Source organism: Oncorhynchus nerka, linkage group LG6, assembly GCF_034236695.1.
Source record: "Oncorhynchus nerka isolate Pitt River linkage group LG6, Oner_Uvic_2.0, whole genome shotgun sequence".
Classification (NCBI taxonomy): domain Eukaryota; kingdom Metazoa; phylum Chordata; class Actinopteri; order Salmoniformes; family Salmonidae; genus Oncorhynchus; species Oncorhynchus nerka.
In genome coordinates, this window is record NC_088401.1 from 27,492,808 (window position 1) to 27,507,380 (window position 14,573).

General features: G+C 44.2%; 1 protein-coding gene across 7 annotated transcripts in view; it reads left to right on the forward strand.

Moving 5' to 3' along the window:
* The window catches only part of LOC115130259 (zinc finger CCHC domain-containing protein 2-like), a 73,743-nt gene that overhangs the window by 48,590 nt on the left and 10,580 nt on the right, over nt 1-14,573 (forward strand). For 4 of the 7 annotated variants that reach the window (XR_010464074.1, XM_065019450.1, XM_065019453.1 and 1 more), the window contains exons 4-9: nt 2,169-2,240; nt 2,562-2,665; nt 4,636-4,736; nt 12,309-12,380; nt 13,373-13,433; nt 13,762-13,906. Coding sequence is in view for 6 of the 7 variants with exons in the window: in XM_065019450.1 (XP_064875522.1) it covers nt 2,169-2,240; nt 2,562-2,665; nt 4,636-4,736; nt 12,309-12,380; nt 13,373-13,433; nt 13,762-13,906 (555 nt within the window). In the remaining variant the exon portion in view is untranslated. The remainder of the gene's footprint in view (nt 1-2,168; nt 2,241-2,561; nt 2,666-4,635; nt 4,737-12,308; nt 12,381-13,372; nt 13,434-13,761; nt 13,907-14,573) is intronic. The other 3 variants (XM_029661194.2, XM_029661198.2, XM_065019451.1) reach the window with 2 other exon arrangements.

Below are 14,573 nucleotides of genomic sequence, written 5' to 3' on the forward strand. Positions count from 1 at the left end.
TGACTAAAATAGCCCATACGACAACATAATCGTATTTTGCCAGACAACATCAATTAGGAAGCAGTGATTTGAAAAGAATCCTGCTCTCTCTATCGCTCCCTCTCCTTTCTCGCTATCTCCTCTCTCTCTCTCTCCTCACCCCCTCCGCCCATGCTACTTGTTTATTTGTTCTCTCGCTCTCCTTTCCTGCTTGTTGTCACCCTGGGGGTTTGCTCTAGCAGCTCTATTGTTGTAGTGCTGGTGATTAGCCAAACGGTTAGCGCAGCCCAGAGCGTGTACGTGCGTGTATGTTTATCGTAGCAGGCGTGACTGTCAGCAGTGTGGTTCTATAGGTGCCCCAAAAGCAGATTCATACATTGGCTAGCGTTCGAGCTAACATAGCCTCCAAGGATTTTATACATGTGACATTAACTGCTATTTAAACCTCAATGGCCAAACTCTCCATAGTGCTTTTCCCAAGAGAGTTTAGCATAAGTTAATTGAACTATTGTAGTCCTCTTCAATTGTTCACAGAAAATAGAGAGAGCAGTGCAAGAGAGCAAAATTACTTGGCGTTGTCACTGCTCTTGGCACTTTCTTCAAGTTGCTCTTTTTTTCAGTGTAGCTCAGCGGGGGACAACAGGTAGGTCCATATGTTGACCATGTCAACTCTTTCCACACTGGAAAAGCAAACCACGGCACGTTTTGCCTTCTTGGCGTATCTGTCTGGTTGCACTTGACTGTTCTGTTGGAATATGCCCAATGTGAAGTGAACATCTGCTTGCAGTTGGGTGGTAGTTCACTCAGTAAGGTTGGTTAGACCAATCACTGGTTTGCGCTGGGAGTTTTTAAAAGACCAACATTGGTCAGAAAAAGTCTAACATGTCAATCCAAAAAGTATACAAATGGCAATCACATTTTTTTTGCGCTATAAACTGCCGTATAAATCAAGTTTAGTCCAACTAACCGTGTAGCGTGCTATAGCTTGTCTACTTTACAACATGTCATTACTAGCATCTAATTAGACATAGTCTAAAGGCGGGGAGAATATTAACTTTTCTTTGCAAAAAAGTTGATTTTAAGTGGGAAAGTAGTTGGGGCTTTTAGGCTATGTCTTCGTCTGGTTGTAAACCTGTCATTGTTGATGGTTACAGTAATAGTGGTGTATGATCTCATTTAAAGTGATGCAGTAGGAGCCTAAACACCTTCATAGCCATTTGGGTCAAGTCAATCCTATTAGGGGGAACTATGCTGATCATTAAAAATATAGGCCTCGAATTTCCAAACGTCAACCAAAGTCTTGCCCTACCTGAAGTTGAAAACAACCATTGCAAATTATGGTAATATCACTAATCTCCAGAGATTAAAAAAATATGCTTAAACAATTCATATTCCATGATGGGAAATATCAGTCGTTAATTGAACCAAGAACCTGAGGCTGTATGGGAGAGTCCAGAGCCCATTTTATAATAGTAGGAGCACCAGCAGTGCAGTAATGACCCGAAATGTCACTTCCCTGGCAGCCCGTCACCCTCTTTTATGTCCTCATCAGAGCCAGTCTGGTTATGGTGCCGGAGCATAGCTAATGTTTTGTGCTTTACTAGGTGCTTATTGTTGTATCTGGAGAAAATTCCCCGGCACTTCGCTTGCGCTGTAGCTGCCACCGGGCACAAGGCTGTGAGCGGTTGCTAAGTGACCACAGATGTTGTCCTTACCCCTTATGACCCAGTCACATCCTGTTGTAGGCCAAATAACTGTTGAACTGACTTTACAGTTGAGGAAAAGTCCCTGAAACCCGACCAAGAATACCAATGTGAGTCCAAGTCATTAGGTTCGGAAAGCAGCAAAGCACAAACGCAGGGCTGTAGAAACACAAACAAGACTTTTCTGAAGATTTGATCAAACCAAACAGTTTTTTACAGCAGTGGTGTTGTAGCGCTTGGGTGACACTGTTTATTATTGTCTTCTAGCTGTTATCTTGATCATCTCTACTACCACCAATGGTGTCAGCAGCAAAGCCAAAATGGTAGATTTGTAGATTTTGTTTGTTTGAGGAAAAACATTCCTATGATGTGACTTTTTTTTCATTCCCTAGTGTCCTTACCCAATGTGTCTGCATTTCCTTACAAATATCTGTCAATGTACATCCCTTGAATAATAATGTAACCATTTTTTCACTTCTCATTCAGGTAACGTGGTCCGACTCCTCATCCAGCAATGTCACCAAAACACATCTTGAACTGGAAAGCTTCTTGCTGAAGGTATAAATCACTAACTTATGTTTTAGAAATCCAATGAAGCTATGATCAGCCTTGCAATCTGTACTGTTAGCTATACCTATTCACATCCCAAATTGACTAAGTTGAAATGGAATTGACCCCAAGTTTCCTGCATAGCATCGACTGGATTTTCATCCACTCATAATGAGCAGGGATAATGAATGAGTTACTTAATTAGCTTATATAGTTACTTAATTAAGAGTTAATTACTTATTAAAATGAACTAAGTCTCACTCTTGTTTTGAAGGTATCTGTTTGAATGGTACTGTACAACCTTGACTCACTTGTCCTCCCCCCGTCAAGCAGCTTCCGAAGGAACAGTCCACCGAGTCGTTTGAAAAGGGCATCCTCCGGCTACTCAACCAGGGAGACCAGTACGAGATCAGGGAAGTGGAGGGGAACCTCAAGTGAGTTCTGCTTACCGGCCTGCCTGTCTTGCATTGCATTGTTTTGGGGGGGGGGGGGGGGGGTTTGCTTTTCGCCGTCATTAGATTGTCGGCTACATTTCATGTCAGCACTCAAAAGTGTACAAACTACTAGTAGGCACCCCAGGTTGTCCCGACTTCTGCATGACAGACGACTCAGATTGTGAATTAAAACAGGTGTTGATGTAGTGGAGGCCTACTCTTAACAGACCAGAAGAGCAGTATCAATACTTGCACGTGAAAGGCTTGTAGTCCTCTGTGTCTCAGTTGGTAGAGCATGGTGCTTGCAACGCCAGGATAGTGGGATCGATTCCTGGGATCACCCATGCGTAAACAATGTATGCACGCATGACTGTAAGCCATTTGGGATAAAAGCGTCTGCTAAATGGCAAACTATATAGAATAGTGTGTGCTGTACCTACTGCAGTGATGCCATATACTCAGCCTAGGCTATGCTTACACCCAAGGGATTCTCCTTGGCCATTTCTCGTCAGTTCCTTTGAACCATTCGTTGGTGAAATGAGAAACAGTCTCCAAGGAGAGTGTCTCAATTGTTCCCTCTCACTGATGTTGATCTAATTAGACGTTTATCCCCTCTGCTCTTCTGTAACAACATGACTGCATGATTACTTGAACAAAATGTCCTCCTCTGTGTTCTCAGTCAGAGGAATGCAGGCAGACTAGTTCCCTTTTGATTTTCTTTAGACCAAAACCCTTTGCAATAAGCAGACTGGCTTACAGTCTCCACTGACTGTGTGTGTGCGTGTGCATGCGTGTGCATGGAACATCATCTTGGTTACTTTGAGTTGCGGTGTCTTGTTGTGAGGACAACAATGCCCCCTCCTGGAAACCACTTCTAGTAAGTTTCGTTTTAATGGAAAATGAAAGCTTAGGGGGCTATTAACTCAACTGAAGGATAACAATGAACAAACAACACAAGTTTGAAGCATTTATCCTTTGCTATATAAGCCTGCCTATTCAAGAATACCTGATGATTGGATTAAAGAAATGGCAAAGTGTATGTTGGCCTGGTCAGTGAAGCGTTGAAACACACACAGGTTCAGCTTTGGTTTCATATCCAGAGGGCAGGGCCAGTTCTCGTCAATCAGCTGGGTAAGGCTGGTGTTCCTTCCAGATCATCCAGTCACACCCCTTGTGTCCAATATCTGACCACATTACTGTAACCTGACAACACAGCCACGCAACCGATGAAACAGATCTACTGTGCCATAAAATTACACATCCATAATTCTAAAAACATATTGAGTTATATGATCTCTATCTACTTGGCCCACTCTCAGGCGCTAGCAAACAGTGGAATGAATTCAGCATTTCTTTCATCAATTGTCCTTATTGCACTGATATTGCAAAGTTAATGGAATTTGTACTCTGATGCATTTTTGAAGCGGATAGAATTTCCGTTTGACATTTGGGATCCCGCTTTGTTGTGACGGCACGGATCTCACAATCTGGCTGGCAATTTTACCTTCAGAGAGGTTGCGTGGCAACAAACTATATGCCTAAGTTATGAGGTAAACTGAGGAGCGGACCCTGAGGAATGGAATGGATCCTGTTGAAAAGAGCAGAGCCCACATTCATAAAGTCTGAGTAGGAGTGATCTAGGATCAGATCCTCCCTGTCCATATAATCTAATTCATTATGATCTAAAAGGCTAAACTGATCCTTGATCCTTTTGAGTATGGTCCCAGCGCTTCCATGTTAAATTAGAACTCCATCCAGCTTTAAAATGTAGGTCAACACTGACAGTACAGTCAAGTTATTACTAGTCAACGCATCAGATTCATCCAGTGTATTGGTTCAACGTTTTACCCCACAGCTTTGAGTTCAAATTTGGGCCTCGGCTAACTTGTAATTTGATATTTTTCACCCATATACAAAGGTCTCTTTTTCAAAGAAGTAAAATTACAAAAATGTTTTTTTTCTCTTGCCAGGGAGAAGTTTCTGTCGGCTCCACAAGCTTTCCGACAGACAAGCAAGGTCTGTGGCTTCTTCCTGTGTGAGTCCTCCTCCTCCAGCCCCAGCTGCGGCAGATGTAAGCTGTGTGTGTGTGTGCGTGTGTGTGTGTGCCAGGGCATTTGACCGGCAGCATTTTAATTTACCGGACCCATATGCATTGGGTGCGTAACCTGATTAGGTCATCCACCCTCTGTGCTCAGAATGACAGAAATCACATTTAGTTTATGGTTATTCATCTTAACAAAACATGCAGCTCGAGGAGACAATGGCGTGCATTCCATCTTACCAAATTCCGATGCGCAATTTGAAGACGTTAAAATAACTGTCCAAACGGTCTAAGGCATTGCGGTGCTAGAGGCGTCACTACAGACACCCTGGTTCGAAGCCAGACTCGGGTCTAAGGCACTGGGGTATAAATAAATAGAATAATTGTCCACATTTACTTTTTCTCAGCCAGCAAGACGAGTAACGAACAGCAAAATCACTAGCCTATGTGAATCTACTATCCCCCATAGTAGAAAAGTCGACCTATTCTATTGGTCAGCTTGTCGTTCTGTGCGAGAAAGAAATATCCTATTCCGAACAGACTCTGGGACAGTTGTGGGACGATAGATCCCAAATTCATACAACCAGTAGATCTAGGCTACTTCCCTCAAAATAAACATTCAAAAGCAAATGAGGCTCATGCAACAGATCAGAACGTTTAGCTTAAAATGTTGATAAAATATTACTTCACAGGCCTCCCGGGTGGCGCAGTGGTCTAAGGCACTGCAGTGCTAACTGTGCCACCAGAGATTCGAGCCCAGGCTCTGCGCAGGCAGCGACCGAGAGGCTCATGGGGCGTCGCACAATTGGCCCAGCGTCGTCCGGGTTAGGGAGGGTTTGGTCTCCCTGTGGCTGACAGGGCGCAGTGTACGCTAATCAGGTCGCTAAGTGTACAGGGTTTCCTCCGACACATTGGTGCGGCTGGCTTCCGGGTTGGATGTGTGTTGTGTCAAGAAGCAGTGCGGCTTGGTTGGGTTGTGTTTCGGAGGACGCGTGGCTCTCGACCTTCGAATCTCCCGAGTCCGTACGGGAGTTGCAGCGATGAGACAAGACAGTAACTACTACTTAATTGAATACCATGAAATTGGGGAGAAAAAAAAGAATTCAAAATTACTTCACATTATTGCGCACATGCGAGATGAATAAAGAGGAGATGAGTAAAGAGATCTAAAGATGCAGCAATTGGCCGGCAGCAGATGCTTATATGACTAGGATTGTGCCTTGTGCAACTGGACAATGAAATAAAGTTGAGTTATAATATTTATAAAATAATTGCCTGCACGTTTGGTTGGATTTTGGCTAGGCTACTTTGAAGCAAGGTAAGACATGCCTCAAACAGGTTCCAAATATGTTTTCAAAATGCATACTGCCCTCAGCTCCTTGCAAAGTGGTGTGTGACATTCTGAAGTCTGCCTTGTTGCCTATGCACTTGAATAGCGAATGGGAAGCGCGCTTCAATTACCAGTTGGCCATTGTTTTTAACATGTGATTGCATTTACAATTGTTCCGCAATGATTGGGCTTATAAAAGCAAATGTTTCACTCCAGCAGCAACAAACAGCTGTTTCATGAGCTGTAGCAGCAGCTCTCACGCTACATCAACTGATATTTTGATCACTGAATAGGATAAAAATGCCATATTTCTCAATGGGGTTTTAAAAATTCGCCCAGACAATTGGCCGGCACCAATTTATCGGCTTTTCATTTTTGGGGGGGGGGCTATTACCGGCTAACGGAAAGTGTGTGTGTTTATACAAATGTTGGGATACAGGCTCAGAGATGTGCCATAGAGCAGTGCTAAAAGGCCATAATAAAATGGGTTGTTTCTAAACAGCGATAAAATAGTAGAGTTGGAAAATACCAAATAAATTCTGCCATTTCTTTAAAGTGTGTGCATGTGGTGGTGGTGGGGACTAGCATATTTCAGGTGTGAATTAGGGCTGGGAATTGCAAGGGACCTCACGATACAATATCGTCGGGGCAATTCATCGGGGCATGGACTCTACAGGGTGTCGCAAGCATTCCACAGGGTTGCTTGCACATGTTGACATCAATGCTACCCACAGTTGTGTCTAGTTGGCTACATGTACTTAGGGTGGTGGACCATTCTTGATACACATGGGAAACTATCGAGCATGGAAAAACTCCCAAACCGGTGCACCTGTTACCATACCCCGTTCAAAAGCACTTAAATCTTTTGTGTTGCCCATTCACCCTCTGAATGGCACACAAACTCAATCTAAGTCTCAATTGTGTCAAGGCTTAAAAATCCTTCTTTAACCTGTCTCCTCCCCTTCATCTACAATGATTTGAAGTGGATTTAACAAGTGACATCAATAAGTAATCATAGCTTCCACCTGGTCAATGTATGACATGGAAAGAGCTGGTGTTTATAATGTTTTGTACACTCAGTGCATGTCTGCTGCAGAGAGACAAAAGAGAATATTAGGATACAAGTGCTGAAAACAACATGTTGACTCGCTATTTAGTAATTTAGCAGACGCTCTTATCCGGAGCGACTTACAATTAGTGCATTCATCTTAATTAAGATAGCTGGTGAGACAACATATCACAGTTGTATTGTATTTTCCCTCAATAAAGTAGTTATCAGTAATCAAAGTGTGTGCTAGATTGACCAAGCAAGACATTAACAGAAACAAGTTATTGAAACAAAATAGTCTGCTATTATTGTGGGAACAAGATGGAGAACAAGCCATAGGGTGAAAAACACAGGAGTTTTGGCGCAGTTACACCCGATTAGCGCTACGTACACTTGAAGTCGGAAGTTTACATACACCTTAACCAAATACATTTAAACTCCGTTTCACAATTCCTGATATTTAATCCTAGTAAACATTCCCTGTCTTAAGTCAGTTAGGATCACCACTTTATTTTAAGAATGTGAATGTCAGAATAATAGTAGAGAGAATTATTTATTTCACCTTTTATTTCTTTCATCACATTCCCAGTGGGTCAGAAGTTTATACACTTAATCAGTATTTTGTAGCATTGCCTTTAACTTGTTTAACTTGGGCCAAATGTTTTGGGTGGCCTTCCACAAGCTTCCCACAATAAGTTGGGTGAATTTTGGACCATTCCTCCTGACAGAGCTGGTGTAACTGAGTCAGGTCTGTAGTCCTCCTTGCTCGCACACGCTTTTTCAGGTCTGCTCACACATTTTCTATAGGCTGGAGGTCAGGGCTTTGTGATGGCCACTCCAATACCTTGACTTTGTTGTCCTTAAGCCATTTTGCCACAACGTTGGTAGTATGCTTGGGGTCATTGTCCATTTGGAAGACCCATTTGTGACCAAGCTTCCTGACTGATGTCTTGAGATGTTGCTTCAATACATCCACATAATTTTCTTGCCTCATGATGCCATCTATTTTGTGAAGTGCCCCAGTCCTTCCTGCAGCAAAGCACCCCCACAACATGATGCTGCCACCCCCGTGCTTCACAGTTGGGATGGTGTTCTTCGGCTTGCAAGCCTCCCCCTTTCCTCCAAACATAATGATGGTCATTATGGCCAAACAGTTCTATTTTTGTTTCATCAGACCAGAGGACATTTCTCCAAAAAGTACAATCTTTGTCCCCATGTGCAGTTGCAAACCGTAGTCTGGCTTTTTTATGGCGGTTTTGGAGCAGTGGCTTCTTCCTTGCTGAGCGGCCTTTCAGGTTATGACGATATAGGACAAGTTTTACTGTGGATATAGATACTTTTGTACCCGTTTCCTCTAGCATCTTCACAAGGTCCTTTGCTGTTGTTCTGGGATTGATTTGCACTTTTCGCACCAAAGTACGTTCATCTCTAGGAGACAGAGTATGTCTCCTTCCTGAGCGGTATGACGGCTGCGTGGTCCCATGGTGTTTACACTTGTGTACTATTGTTTGTACAGATGAACGTGGTACCTTCACGCGTTTGGAAATTGCTCCCAAGGATAACCAGACTTGTGGAGGTCTACATTATTTTTTCTGAGGTCTTGGCTGATTTCTCTTGATTTTCCCATGATGTCAAGCAAAGAGGCACTGAGTTTGAAGGTAGGCCATGAAATACATCAACAGGTACACCTCCAATTGACTCAAATTAGCAGCTAGCAATTAGAAGCTTCTAAAGCCATGACATCATTTTCTGGAATTTTTCAAGCTTTTTAAAGGCACAGACAAGTTAGTGTATGTAAACTTCTGACCCACTGGAATTTTGATACAATGAATTATAAGTGAAATAATCTGTCTGTAAACAATTGTTGGGAAAATTACTTGTGTCATGCACAAAGTAGATGTCTTAACCGACTTGCCAAAACTATAGTTTGTTAATAAGAAATTTGTGGAGTGGTTGAAAAACGAGTTTTAATGACTCCAACTTAAGTGTATGTAAACTTCCGACTTCAACTGTAAATGACTAAAACCAGATATGAAGTATTTAGAAAATATAATGGAGCAATATATTTTCATCTTTGAGAACTATCAATCACCAAAATAAAAACGAAACATTCAGGGAGAATCTAAAATTCAAAGAATGTCATGGCATTGATTTGATAATGTTTGAGTCACTCAGAAAGCACAAGAACAAGCCATGGCAAAATGTGTAGAATTCCAGGAAATTGGCTTTAAAACTGAAAATGTTGTCGTCGGGTAAGAGGATGGCCTATAAAAGCATGCCATTGGCCACGCCCACTACCAAGCCCCCACTTTGCCACCGCTGCTGAAATAAATTCTAGGGGAAACACTGCAAGCAACACAGTGAAAATTGTGTAGGCTACCTGTATGTTTTTTATGGGGCGCGCTCGTAAAAAATCAAAACTATTGTTTTATTAACGCTCCGAATGTCATTATCTATCCTTGTATTTAGCAAATTTTAGAAAAAGCCTTTTAAAATATGCCTATTGGTTATTTTGATTAATGCTCTTGCAAGTAATCGAATACTAACATCTGTTCTGATATTCAAATAGCCATGCCCATCCCTAACTTGGAGTCAAAGTAGCGATATAATATCGTCCCCTCACCCATAATCACATGGTCATAAGGCATGCAGATGACATACAGTACCATCCATGGCCATGCCGTCATTCTTCTAACTCATGTCATGGATCACGATACATCATGGCACATTAGCCGTCCTCCTCAAGCTCACCTCATCCATATGTTGCTCCATCCCTCTCTCCATGGCTGAGGCTGGACAGCAGGATGATAAATAGGTCCCCCAGGCACCTGTTCGGGGAGAAGCGCTCTCGGAAGGCCCCTAAATCATCCAGAATCAACAGACTGGGGCTGCTATGGAGTGGAGGGGGGTTGAGAAGGCCCTGTGGATACAGAGCATGAGGACGTGTGTGTGTGCGTGCATACTCTAATCATACCGTTTGTATACATGACCGTTTGTATACATGAACGTATACAAACACATGCCTTGAGGTGGGCTCTAGGCTGTGTGTGTGTGTGCGCGACTCACCCACAGCTCCCTAGCCTTCCCGCAGAGCAGCTGTACATTGATACCCAGGTGAGGTGAGCGATGCGGGCAGCACGATGCCCTGGCAGGCCCAACAACAGGATGTACTGTTCAGAACTGGGCCACGTCACCATGGATATGTCCCAAATGGCAGCCCATAAGTCAGCCTCGGGACTACTGTACTGGCACTACAGAGGAATACCACTGACCAATGGCTATCAATCCACCTCTTTTTACCCATCCTCTTTCTCTCGGAAACTCTATGGATGCATCTCGAATAGCACCCTATTCACTATGTAGTGTACTACTTTTGACAAGAGTAGTGTTTTATATGGGGAATAGGCTGCCATTTGTGACCCCTGTCTTCGTCATATTCTCAGTTGGATGAATTGTGCAACTCCATAACAGGAAGCATTAGATCAGAGGAGGCACTCAAAGCTGTTAATGTGGCTCAATTTGATGCTAACTTTTCCCCTTTTTGGGTAATCCTGTAAATGTCAGTCCCTTTACCCCTCTCCAACCTTTTGTATTATAAACCTAGCTGTTTTTGGAACGTCCTTTGAGCAGCCGAATCTTTAACAGCGCTGTAAAAATGGATTAGGCGCAAATGTTCCACAACCTAAATGAAATGGGTTCCATTCCGTACCCTCAGAGCAGGATAGAGGGGAAACAAGGGAGAATTAGATTTGTGGTAACAAAACGCATCAGTGACTCTGGACATTTTATTAGAGGGTCCAGCTAGCCCTAGATTTATGGATGAAGGGAGAGCGGAAGAGAGGGAGGAAAGGAGATATGGAGGTGTTGATAGACCATTGGCCAACAGCACCAGTTACTGCCAATAATATGTTTTATTTTACTAAGCAAGTCAGTTAAGAACAAATTCTTATTTGCATTGAAGGCCTAGGAACTGCCTTGCTCAGGGACAGAACGACAGATTTGTACCTTGTCAGCTCAGTGAATCGATCTAGCAACCTTTCGGTTACTGGCCCAACGCTCTAACCACTAGGCTACCTGCCGCTTAGTAAAGTGTTGCCTGGATGTCTTAGTGACCTTACTGCAATGCAATTACTGTCTATGAAGGATAGGATATGTTAATGATTATGCATCATGTAGCTGCATGGGAAACAAGCATATCTCCCCATACTTCCCCTTTAATATCAGAGACATCAGACTGACTTGTCAATGCTACTTCGTTGCCAATACCTACACTCCCTACTGTGTCTCCTACTGAAGCCATCTGGCATCAGAGGCTACGTCCCAAATGACTCCCCTTTCCCTATGGGCTCTGATCAAAAGTAGTGCCCTATATAGGGAATCGGGTTACCCTGCCCTACCTGAGAGACTGTGGCAGGTGACAGCAGATGGCTGACAACCTAGGTGGGAGAGGCAGGTGTAGGGGACCCGATCGAGTGTCCGTGTCACCGCAGAGTGATCCACACAGAGGGGCTGAATGATCAACAAGGCCCAGATGGTAAAGGAGAGAAGGAGAGGGTGACACATCCCATAGAGAGACAGCTCCGATCAGGTGCTCCATGATTAACAGCAGTGTTTCCCCTAGCTCGACTTCCCCTACTTGTGATGGCGGTCCGCCTGACTATGTTGTCTAAAAGACTTGACTTGATGTGTCATTGTACTAGTTCACATTAAACTAATAGCAGTTTTCGACTGGGCAAGTCATGACATTTTTCCCCCCAATTTCGTGATATCCAATTGGTAGTTAGTCTCGTCCCATCACTGCAACTCCCGTACGGATTCGGGAGAGGCAAAGGTCGAGAGCCATGCATCCTCCGAAACATGACCCCGCCAAGCCGCACTGCTTCTTGACACACTGCTCGCTTAACCCGGAAGCCAGCCGCACTAATGTGTCGGAGGATACACCGTACAACCGGCGACCGAAGTCTGCGTGCGCCGCCCAGCCCATTACAACGAGTCGCTAGAGCGCAAAGGGACAAGGACATCCCGGCCTGCCAAATCCTTCCCTAACCCAGCCGCCTCATGGATCGCCCGGTTGCGGCCGGCTGCGACACAGCCTGTGATCGAACACGGGCCTGTAGTGACGCCTCAAGCTTTAGACCGCTGCGCCACTCGGGAGGCCAAGTCATAACATTGTTGTTATAAGTGGAATTAGACTGTGTGTGTGTGTGTGTGCCTCTCTTTCCAGTTAACCCTGTGGCCCTAGCGAAGCCATACAAAGAGGACTGCTCAGAGGCATCCAGCCAGGAGGAAGGTGTGTGTGAGTACCCCATACCCAACCTGCTTCACCCCCAAACCCTGTTCACCCCACACCCTACTCATTCCAACATGGTTAACCCCTTAACCCAGGTCAACCTGAAGCCCACTCCCCTCATCCCAACCCTGTTTACTCCCCAGTTCAGAGGCGGAATCTAGAAGAAGTGTATTCTGGGAGACTAAGTAGTTTTGACAGTTAGCCAACACCTTAACTGGTGGGAAGAGAAGTGAGAGTTGTTGATTTGAAGAAGGGTTGTTGCAGATACCTTTAGCCTAGACTATTCCTCGCAAGGGTTTGCCTAAACTCCAGTGAAAAGCCTGTGTTATGTCACGTAGCTCGCCAGCTAACCATGTGTGAACCAGAAATATAAGGCACTTATACTGCGTCACATCTCTGTTTTAGGTGTCTATTAATTTAGTTTCAACTGATCAAGGGGAGGGGAAGGGAGGAATGCACAGGATTTTTTCTCTGGCTCGGCAGGGCAGGAGAGGAAGTCCTGTACTCCAGGACAAACAAGTAGCTCTATGTTGCTAACTTCTGTTTATTTTGGTCGGGTGCTCGGAAAGCCTGGGCTCTCTTTCTTTCTTTCTCTCTCTGCCTATCTATCTCTGTCTCTCCTTCTCACCCTCTGGCTCATCTCTCTGTCACTCTCCCTCTTACTCTCTTTCTCTCTCCCTCTCTTACTCTTCCTCTCTTCCATTTCGAGGCTATATTTTGCCCGTTGTCCGTGCACTGGGCTCACAGGCTAATCACAGGCCACAGTGCATACACTCACTGCAGGCTTAGCTAAACCAATTAATGTCCTATTAGTATAATAACTTATGTCATAAAGCATTACAACGTTCCTCACTGAGGACAGCACAGAAAAACCTGTTGCTACTGACTGATAAATAAAGATGGAAATTAGTTTTGATGTGAACTGAAAAGTTGATTTAAAATCGTATTGTTCTTGTCAACTAAAGATGAATGAATAAATAAATGTCTCTACCCTTCAGATTTGGAGCCGTACGTTCAGGGGCACCGGAAGAAACATGGCAGCAAGAGCCCCAGCCTTAAGTAAGCACCCTATTGTCTTAATGTAACAGACGTCACGTAGCCTTCTTAACAAGTACTGCTTTCCTCACACCGAGGCTCGAACCCAAGACCTCCACCTTGCAAACACACGTGACTGCTCTCCTGAAGTATTTTACCGGTCACTAGTCAGATGTCCATCTCCCCACCTAATGAATGAGGGTAGCGTAACCTGATCCTAGATCTGTGGTTAGGAGTGACTCCTCCTTCAAATGAGTAGCCCCTACCACCCCAGTGCAGATCTAAACAAGTGCCAATAGTTTTGTTTCTGAAGACATGAAAGTGATTCTCATTCCGCCTCTCCTTTTCCCAGCATTCCCAATGCCAAAAGTTCCCAGGGGGAGAGCAGTCGAAGGGGGCCCCACGGCTCGGAGCACAACGGCCTGCCAGACTGGAGGAGGAAGAGCTGTACGCTCAAACCCAACCAAGACACCTCTGGGGGGCTGGGCCCAGAGCAGGTGAGGCAGATGGAAAACAAGGCTACATCCCAAATGGCACCCTATTCCCTTTATAGAGTGCACTACTTTTAACCAAAAAACAATGAATTTAGAGTTAACGCTAAGCGATTGAGGCATTGTTATTTAGATAGTTTTGTATCATTGTTTACAATGTATGAACATACAGTACATTCTGATTGGTTGTTTTTGTTGTTGACTTTATAAAATGGCTCCTCGGGAACATTGACTGACAACCCTGGATTACACAGACAAAGTAGTTCATTTAGACCAGGCAGACATGTTACATTTCAAGATGGCTGACACATTGCTCCACTGCTCCACTTTAGCCTGTAATGAGCATCATTGTTCCTCAAATGCAGTGTATGATATACCATTTTGTAGCTCTGTGTCTCTGCTTTTATCCAATGGGCTCCCGAGTGGCACAGTGGTCTAAGGCACTGCATCTCAGTGCAAGAGTCACTACAGTCCCTGGTTCGAATCCAGGCTGTATCACATCCGGCCATGATTGGGATTCCCATAGGGCGGTGCACAATTGGCCCAGCATCTTTCAGGTTTAGCCGGGGTAGGCTGTCATTGTAAATAAGAATTTGTTCTTAACTGACTTGGCTAATTAAATAACAAAATTAAAAAATATTTCACATTTTGCTTCTTGAATCATGGCGATCGG